The following is a 10,078-nucleotide window of genomic DNA, read 5'->3' on the forward strand; positions in this document are numbered from 1 at the left end:
CAGGGGGTGCTGGATATTTGTGGCGGTCAATGTGGATATTGTTGATGAGTTCTTCTGTGTCATCACGTTCTATTAGTTGTACAGCTTCAGTTTCGGAACTTTCACGCTTAGTAACACATACAGCTGTTCCCTCACCACAGTGCAACAGTGAAAAGGGACCCATTTCAAACAGTGTTGCGTTCCGAACGTTGTTTAAGCGACATACACCGGTATTGCGGTATTTTAAAAAGTCATATCATAACAAAAATAAACACCGGTATTCGGTATGAACCGGTATACCGCCCAGCACTACTTATCATAGCCGCCTGCGAGCTTCAGTGTAAATTGCGTCAAAATCAAATCAATTTGAGCGCAATTTTAAACCCGGATGATTGTAACCACTCTAAGTTCGTCTGCCTTGGGATATAATATAGTGTCACATGATCCTTCAGAAATCATTCTAATTTGCTGCTCAAGAAACATTTCTTCTTATTATGATCAATGTTGAAAACAGTTGTGCTACTTATTTTTTTGGACACTTTTTTTTAGGATTCATTGATGAACAAAGTTGAAAAGAACAGCAATTATTTGAAATAGAATAATTTTGTAACACGTCTTTACTCTTTGCGGAATAAAAATTGATTTGTTTTCAAAAAAGGAAATTGTACTGACACCAAACTTTTGAATGGCAGTGTAACTTGGAGACATTTAATGAAGCCATTTGTCTCATTAGCTTCTGTTATTTTGATGTTCTCATGTCTCATTGTAGCAGTAAAGGAAGCACACTGTCAAAGCGTCCAGTCAGAAAAGGAGATGATGGTCGAAACTTTGAGATGCGAGAGCCCTTGCCCCTCGATGATATGGAGAGGAACCAGAAGATACTGCAGTGGATGATGGAGGGCGAGAAGGAAGCTGGACGCTATAAGAGGAGCCCTTACGGGTAGGAACCCTTACTTCGTGTAGTAATAAAGGTGTCTAACCTTGAGCAATTAAAATAGTTTTGTTGGGAATTATGTCAGATAAATAGATAGATCGATATAGATAGATAGATAGATAATAATTCCTTACATTTATGTAGCGCTTTTTGGGCACTCAAAGCGCTTTACATAGAAGGGGGGAATCTCCTTAACCACCACTTGCATTGCAGATAGATAGAAAGATAGCTAATTTTGGTCTCGCTTATATCATAGGAGCATCTCTGGCTCCAAGAAGGCTCAGGGTCACGAGGTGTCAAGGCCCAGCTCGGTGGAGCGACCGGGGGCTGTGCACCCTTGGGTTACCGCTCAGCTCCGCAACAATGTGCAACCTTCCCATCCCTTCATCCAAGATCCAACCATGCCCCCCAACCCAGCCCCAAACCCCCTTACCCAGCTGGAAGAGGCGCGCAGGCGGCTTGAGGAAGAGAGGAGGAAGTCTGGAACATTGCAAGCTAAGCAGAGGTGAGAAGACATGTCCACCACAAGATGATATTTTGTATGTCATACATGCTGGCTTGATTTGTTAATGCATGACAATAATCTCATGCAATTTGCCTTTTGGTCAATGACACTTATTTTTTGGGCCAGATCTGTTTGAAAATGCACTAAAAAAGCACTTTATACACAGTTACCTGAATTTCTCAATTAAGCATAATTTTGATTTTTTGGGGGAGAATGTTGAAAATGTCAGCATGAAACATTTCTAATATGGTAATGTCTGAATAAAAATGTCTTAAAAGAATGAAGTACTTGAGAACTGGAAATGATATCATAGAAAGGACCCCTGCAGAGCCTCATGACTGTATGTCAAGGCCAGGAAGTCACTTAAAATGTTAGATAATTTAACCTTTTTGCGACAAGGCAAGGTTCTTCCAGACTGGATATGTCTTGTGACTCCTCAAAAATTATGATAATTAATTGTAAAAAAAAAAAAACTTTCTACCTTCAAAATTAATTTAACTTTTTATTAAAGGGGTCATATGATGCTTTTTAAAAGATCATTATTTTGTGTATTTGGTATAACAGGACTAAGACACACTTGCATGTATTTGAGGTGTAAGGAAAATTTTATTACGTTTTACATACTGATTCCACCACTTGACATTTGAGTCACTGAATTGACAGTTTTGTTGAAAATCCATATGAAACCAACATGAGCAAAGATTACATTAAGCACTTTGCATTTACAAACTTTGCATTACAACCTACTTCATCTTGGAAGTTAACATCTTTGTCAGAAATCCCTCCATGACCTATAATGCACAATGCAAGCCTGTGTCCTCTTCCCCCCCCTTCTTTCTAGTCGACATGTTCCCGCACACATTGTGGCCGGCTTAGGTGCATGCGTATAATAGGCAATGTGAGCCTTCGAACGCAGCCGGTGTGTCTAACTGAGTTGTTCCTCAGGTATGTGATGGAGGTGATCCAGAGGGGTCGCACCACTGTCAGGCCCGCTCTGTTCCCCACGCTCAGTGTGGTGCCCGCTGTCTCTGACATGGAGCTCTCCGAGGCCGAGTATGTCCTCCATGCTTCTCCATAGAGCGTAGCCCTTCCCTTCACCACCCCATGCTACCGATACATGCACCCGCACGTGTTTGTCAGGGCTGTGCCTTCACCTAGTTCACTAACGCTTCTGTGTAGCGCTATCCAGACTTGTTTAGCCTATTCCACTGTTAAAGGAATAGTTCAATCAAAAATTAAAATTTACTCACTAGATTTGGATAAATTTATCATTGCATCACTTGCTCACCAGTGGATCCTCTGCAGTGAATGGGTGCCACCAGAATGAAAGTCCAGTCAGCTGATAAAAACATCACAATAATCTACAAGTAATCCACATGACTCCAATCCATCAGTTAACATCTCGTCAATTAAAAAAGCTGCATGTTTGTAAGAAACAAATCCATCATTAAGGCATTAACTTAAAACAGTTGGTTACAGCTAAAATATGAGTCTTCACTCCATAATATTGCTTTCTCCAGTGAAAATGTCATCTTCTCTGAATCAGGAGAGAAATATGCACAGATCAAGCACCGCTTGCAGTTAAAAAACCGTTCTAAACAAATATGTTGGTGATTTATGATATAAAAGGACAACAGGGGGATAGACTTTCATGAAGTATTCAGGATTATGGAATTCCCTCCATGACCTATAATGCACAATGCAAGCCTGTGTCCTCTTCCCCCCCCCTTCTTTCTAGTCGACATGTTCCCGCACACATTGTGGCCGGCTTAGGTGCATGCGTATAATAGGCAATGTGAGCCTTCGAACGCAGCCGGTGTGTCTAACTGAGTTGTTCCTCAGGTATGTGATGGAGGTGATCCAGAGGGGTCGCACCACTGTCAGGCCCGCTCTGTTCCCCACGCTCAGTGTGGTGCCCGCTGTCTCTGACATGGAGCTCTCCGAGGCCGAGTATGTCCTCCATGCTTCTCCATAGAGCGTAGCCCTTCCCTTCACCACCCCATGCTACCGATACATGCACCCGCACGTGTTTGTCAGGGCTGTGCCTCACTCCATAATATTGCTTTCTCCAGTGAAAATGTCATCTTCTCTGAATCAGGAGAGAAATATGCACAGATCAAGCACCGCTTGCAGTTAAAAAACCGTTCTAAACAAATATGTTGGTGATTTATGATATAAAAGGACAACAGGGGGATAGACTTTCATGAAGTATTCAGGATTATGGAATCCTGTTTTGGCTGGAAGCAATGGTTCAAAGTTAAAATGCATTTATGATGGATTTGTTTCTTACAAACGCGCAGCTTTTCACTTAATTTGTTAATTGATGGACTAGAGTCTTGTGGATTATTGTAATGTTTTTATCAGCTCTTTGGATTCTTATTCTGACGGCACCCATTCACTGCAGAGGATTGACTGGTGAACATGTGATGTAATGCTAAATTCCTCCAAATTTCTTCTGATTAACAAGAATCTTGGCAGGTCTAAGGGTGAGTAAATTTTCAGCATATATTAATTTTTAGGTGAACTATTCCTTTAAGAATATAATATAGTTTTGCCAGTTTTAGTATGTAGTTTCTTACAAATTTGGTTGCAGTGAAGTGTTGTTCCGGCGTATTAATCACTGATCAGCTGCAGGAGAATCAGGAGAATGAGAGGCCGTGGATGAGTGCCTGCTTCTAATGCAGATATGCAGTTTAGTGACATCAAAGCTTTGGCGTGGATGAGATGAAAGCAGCACATCGGTGCCAGTGTTTTTTTGTTAGTTTTTTTCTGAGGAACATTTGTCAGGCATCTGGAATGCATTTTACTTGGTAACAGTAAACCAATCCTCTGACACCCACCAGCACTCATGTCTACTTCAAGCCCAGCAGAGCACGTACAAGAGCCTTTGAAATACGGCTCTGGTCCAGACATCCTTTCAGGACATTGTACTTCTCAGTTTGTTGCTAGTAAAGCAAAATGCATAATTTTGTTCCTTATTGTAGAACAAATGTTTGGTTTGTTTTTCAAGTGCCTCTCGGTTCATTTGCAGGCATAAGAACATGAAGAAGCAGCCCTGTGAGAACATCATTGTGGCCTATTACTTCTGTGGAGAGCCCATCCCGTACAGGACATCCGTTAAAGGAAGGATCGTCACACTGGGACAGTTCAAGGAGCTGCTTACTAAGAAAGGGAGCTACAGGTAATCCTTTCCCACTTGTCATGTTCTTGGCATCAGTACGTTTTTGAGAACCGTCTGTAGTGTTTAGTTTAGATGGCTCACCCAAAAAATAAGATCTTGTCATCATTTACTCACCCTCATATTGTTACATGTTACAAACGATCTACTGTGAAACACACTAAAAGAGAATGTCTGAAGACTCTGCTCATCAGTCTTGGACTGAAACTTTCAAGCGTCACAAAAGGCAATATCAGTATGAAAATATCATAAAACTTGCCCTTACAAGTCATCCATTATTCAAGTTTTCTGAAGTCATTTGATAGCTTTGTGTGATAAAAGACCAAAATATCATTGTTGTTTGATAATTTACTCATGATAATTTATTCAGCAAGGACACAATTAATGAATTAAAAATTATTATTTATATTATAAAAGATAAATGCTGAATAAAATTATAAATACTATTCTTTTGAAATTTTTATCAAAACCAAAAAGATCAAAAATATATTAAGCAGCACAACTGTTTTCAACTAGATAATGTTTCTTGAGCCACAAATCATCATATTAGAATGATTTGATTCTGAAGTATGATATGACACTGAAGAATGGACCAATGACTGGCTGAAAATTCAGCTTTGCATCACAACAATAAATTACATTAATACATATTAAAATACAAATCTGTTCTCTTAAATTGTAGTAATATTTCTTTAGACTTCAACGACATTAAACTTTAACAACATAAAACAAATATTGTAGGCCTTCAAAAGACTCGCACACTATTAGTGAAATGATCACTTTTGTATTGTGTTTGTCTATGCATTTTAAAGCTTGAAAGCTTGTCACCTTTTCCTATAATTGCATGGAAAAATCTGCAAAATTGCTCCTTTAGTGGAGGAAGTCATACATACTTTGGAACAGCATGAGACAAGCAAATGATGACAGATTTTTCATTTTTGAATGAACCATTTCTTTAAACTTCTTTCCAGTATCAAATGGCGATTATATGCGTATACAATGCTAAGAATTTTACAGTAACGTCAACTGAATGGAATTACTTGTCCGATATACATGGTCTATTAAACCATCCCTATCCCTTTTCCTCACCACATCTTAGGTATTATTTCAAGAAAGTGAGCGACGAATTTGACTGCGGGGTGGTGTTCGAGGAGGTACGCGAAGACGATGCCGTCCTGCCCATCTTCGAAGAGAAGATAATTGGAAAAGTTGAGAAGATCGACTGAGGCTGCGAGGGAGGCGGGAAGAGAGGGACTCGGGCAGGATATGGAGAAAGAGAGGAAGCGGCGAGCAGGTGCTGAGATTGGTACAGCGAACGTGGACATGCAGAACAGGGACGGTTGCTGTGGAAAATACACTATTTCCTCCGAGGCTTCTACCTCCGCACAACAGCTTTTAAAGTCACACCGCTGCTCAGTGCTCAAGATCACTGCATTGTGCACGGAAAGCCCTTGGACTCAGAGACGAAAGCGTGAGGCAGCGTTCTCTCACTTTTGCTATATTTCTAACTCTGAAAAATGTAATGTAGCAATGTAAAGTTAGCTTAGAAAAAAGTACTATGAATACGTTTACTAAAGCTGCATATTTTTGATATGACGTATCAGAAGGAACATATCCTTTCTAATTTAACAGCTCTTGTAATTTTATATGTACTGGTACCAGATGTGTACAGACTGTCTGTTTAAAAGGAAAAAGAGAAAGTTTTATATCTATTTAAATATTTAAAAAAAAAGGAAAAAAAAAAAAAGAAGAGAAATCGGTTCACCCATATCAAAGCTGCAGTATCAACCTGACCCAAGACGGTGGTAGATTTCACAAGGCTGTGGTTACAAAGAAATCATAACCCATGCTTTACCAAGTGCTTTTAATCACATCGGAGAGGGAGGAGTCAGTCGACGCAGCACTTTTCACTGCATTATGCATTGATGTCAAAGGAGAACCGCTTCGAGCGGATGTCCTATACGACGATGCCTTCACATTGCAGTCTTTCGTTGATGTCGTGACATGCATAATTCCTCATCATGATGTTAGGGCAAAGGATGAGTGTGCCGATTTTATCAAACAAATATCTCAAGACGTTTGAGTGGCACAATTCATAGGTCTATAGTTTATATCCAGAATCTGTAAGGTAGCTTTGCAGGTGTGAGATCCGCAGCAGTGCTGACGCCTGTTAAGGAGCAGGGGAATGTGAGACTTGTGGAAGAGACCTGGGGTCCATCATCTATATAGTGCCACTGGACAATATACTGATCATGTTTACACTTACCTTAATGTATTTTACAGAGCAAGAAACGCAGAGAATTGTAGCCTTTTAGCTTAACACGGCTAAATGTGGTGCCTGGCGAGAATGAGTTGTTTTAAAAATGTAGTTTTAGCCTAATGTGGTCTGCCTTGTTGAGATCATGAAACACCAAAGAGGACAATCTACCACAGGAGTCGAATAAAATCCGTTTGCGTTGTTTCAGCAACAAAAATGAAGCTCCTTCATTGAGTTTTCAGGCTGCGTGTTGTAATGAAACACTGAGAAGTGTACTAACCGCTAGGAAAGGCCTGGCGAGAGACTGAGCTAGACATGGTGCTGTAACTTTAGAATGCTCTCTGTTGATCTGGCATCCCATCTCCCCAACCCGAGTTTTTACATTTTAAATTCCCAGTGTAGTTTGATTTAAGTTGCTGTTGTCGTCCATGTCTGTTCAGTGATTTGTCATGTGTTCCCCACTTCAGTTAGAATTGTTTTAAGCTGTCATCAACTTGAACAATATGGGTACTTGATGGAACATTTCTCATGTTTGTTTTGACTCATTTTAATAATGGTGTAATTGTCAACTGGGATGTAAAGAGTTAACTACTGTGAATAGCCTGGACACGAGTTGCTCTCACTGAATGATGGATGACCTGTACATAGACATCACAGAGTGCCTTTCTGACCATTCTCATCTCTGATCCACTGTCTGCTCTCCTCACTCCATGTGTCCAGTACCAGGGACTTGCATTATGTTTTAAAGTTTCTTAAGAACTTTTTAGTTTCCTATGCGAAGAGCATCAACACACTTTAAGTCTTTATTTGTAAATATGTACATTTTTTTAATGTGTCTTCAACTATAACCAGCAACCCAATTTGGATATTTAGTGCCCTGGTTCTGCTTAAGTGTGCCGAGTTGTACAGTTATCATTTTATGGTACTTTGGACAATAAAGACATGTAATAAAACAAATATGGAGTTCACGTGTTCATTTTTTTTGTATGAATTTGTGTTTTATAAATTATATATTTATATGCGTGTTGTAGTTATTTGGGTTAATTTATCCATGCATAAAATGTAGCCTTTCTATTTTTTTTTTTTTTTAACTGACTAAACAGATGATGGCGCTCTTGTATCCTAGCAACAGTTTCATGAGCTTTGCCAAGATCTCAAAGCGGGTGGCTGAGGCTCCACATACCCTGATAGCACTCGGAGACATCTATTTGATGTCTGCATTTACATATTTCAGGCGTATTTTTTTTCCCCCGAGTGTTTGCTCATCTGCAATACGTCTAGGACGTTTCCTGTCAGATGTCAAATAGTCGTTTAGAAGATGTCTGTAAGACGTTTATGATTTAGAATGTATGTAAAACTGACGTCTGAAAGATGTTTATCAGATGTTTGTACACAGCAGATGCAGAGTACGTGCACTATTTGGGTAAGCGCTGAATTATGACCGATCATATAAAGTAAACTTAAAAATGTCTTAACTGCAGTACAGAAGATTTTTTGGATCTTGGAAGAAAAATCAATTACTGAGCAAGTAAAAAGTGCTAAAATTAGTGTTCAAAACGTCCTTGCACCACTTGTATCAATAATCAAACTGCTTTACAGAGATGGCAACAACTGAGACTTGAAAGGATTTAAACCCGACCCAAAGTCACGCGCTAAAAAAAATGCTCCTCCACAAGTAACATGCCACATCTCGCCTTTTTCAACTTTTAATAAAACAACCCCCTTTTGTCTCTAAATTCGATATATACACTGAACAAAATTATAAACGAAACACTTTTGTTTTTGTCCCCATTTTTCATGAGCTGAACTCAAAAGATCTAAGACTTTTTCTATGTACACAAAAGGCCTATTTCTCTCAAATATTGTTCACAAATCTGTCTAAATCTGTGTTAGTGAGCACTTCTCCTTTGCCGACATAATCCATCCACCTCACAGGTGTGAAACAAAAGTGTTGCGTTTATAATTTTGTTCAGTGTATGTGAATATGAGCAGGGTCTTTGTGGACATCCAGTCTGGCGCTGTCGGGAGTTGTGCGCTGTTGTTAGGAGGCTTTCTTTTGTAGACGGCACTTCTGAGACTTAATAGGAGGTCCTTGGGGAAAAATAGCCACAAAAATGCGTGGCGTGATGGACTCCTTTTAACTTGAACACATCATATAGTAGCTATAGCATGAGAAAATGATTTGATTGGTTTCTGCTTTGTAATAAAGGTGCATAATTTGTCTTGCAAATGATTGAGCCTGTTCCCTTAATGTATGTTCAGCTCTTTGTTTCTTTGAGTGGCTGATGGTGCTGTTACGTTTCATGTTTTCTTAACTTTCACATGTGAAAGTACCTTGAGGATGCTTGTTGATTAAGGTCACTCTCTCATATTGGACTTGCAATTAATTCTGGAACACTGTGCAGGGCTCAGGTTACGAAAACCGAGCTGCTTAATTGAAAAGGAAAGATCATTAGGGTGTTCTGTCGCAGTATCTAACCAAAGCCTAGAAGGACCAAATAAAAACAAAAAGACTTTCATTAAAAATAGATTAGCAGATGGTACATCTCCAGGATATACATATGCAGTGTTTTTCCTCAACTCCGGCCTTGGTGGCCCCTATGCCTTCTGCGATCAAAGCTGCCGGGTAAGTGTTTGATTTATGGCCCTCACTCATCAAATACTGATCTGACGCTGTGGTTCACACCTCTGATTAAAGCTGGATCGGATCAGACCAGTCTCACCGGCCCCGTCTCGGCTTCATCACAGTAATGATGACTCCTGCCCACTGTGGCAGGTATAATGTGTTTTTGGGGCCAGCCGCTCTGATGAGAAGCTATCTCACTCCCTGCAGTTGTGTCAGAAACTGATTTTGTCATGCTGTACAAGTTCTGCTCATTTTGTGATTACCTCGACTACCAAAAACCAGTTTTCACACTTGAGCACACAATGCATTCAAAGTAGGAAATGGGACTGGGTGACGCGTGGAGTGCACAGGAATAAATTCGGGACAAGTATGATAGTTTCCAGACTTTTTCGTTAATACTTTTTTAATAACAGATCATATTTAGCAAACCGTGTACAAGATGAGACCGTAAAAGTCTAAAAGTAGCAAACCAAAATGAGTATCCATGTTCCTATAATAAAAAGAAATCGCAAAATCTCTCGGTATAATCCTGAGGAATAAAGCTGGCTCTCAAAGTACCTTGCTGAGGCTGGATTGGGCTAACATCAGTGGATCCTGCA

At 39.9% G+C, this 10,078-nt stretch overlaps 1 protein-coding gene across 4 annotated transcripts in view; it reads left to right on the top strand.

The window, feature by feature from the left end:
- Positions 1–6,343, top strand: part of LOC107745589 (axin-1-like) — a 39,876-nt gene extending 33,533 nt beyond the window's left edge. For 3 of the 4 annotated variants that reach the window (XM_016559483.1, XM_016559485.1, XM_016559484.1), the window contains exons 7-10: positions 749–919; positions 1,170–1,418; positions 4,450–4,599; positions 5,696–6,343. In XM_016559483.1, the coding sequence (XP_016414969.1) occupies positions 749–919; positions 1,170–1,418; positions 4,450–4,599; positions 5,696–5,822 (697 nt within the window). In that variant the 3' untranslated portion in view covers positions 5,823–6,343. The remainder of the gene's footprint in view (positions 1–748; positions 920–1,169; positions 1,419–4,449; positions 4,600–5,695) is intronic. The other variant, XM_016559486.1, reaches the window with a different exon arrangement.
- The last annotated feature ends 3,735 nt before the right edge of the window (positions 6,344–10,078 follow it).

This window comes from Sinocyclocheilus rhinocerous, unplaced genomic scaffold, assembly GCF_001515625.1.
Source record: "Sinocyclocheilus rhinocerous isolate Xijiao unplaced genomic scaffold, SAMN03320098_v1.1 scaffold1912, whole genome shotgun sequence".
NCBI classification, from domain to species: Eukaryota; Metazoa; Chordata; class Actinopteri; order Cypriniformes; family Cyprinidae; genus Sinocyclocheilus; species Sinocyclocheilus rhinocerous.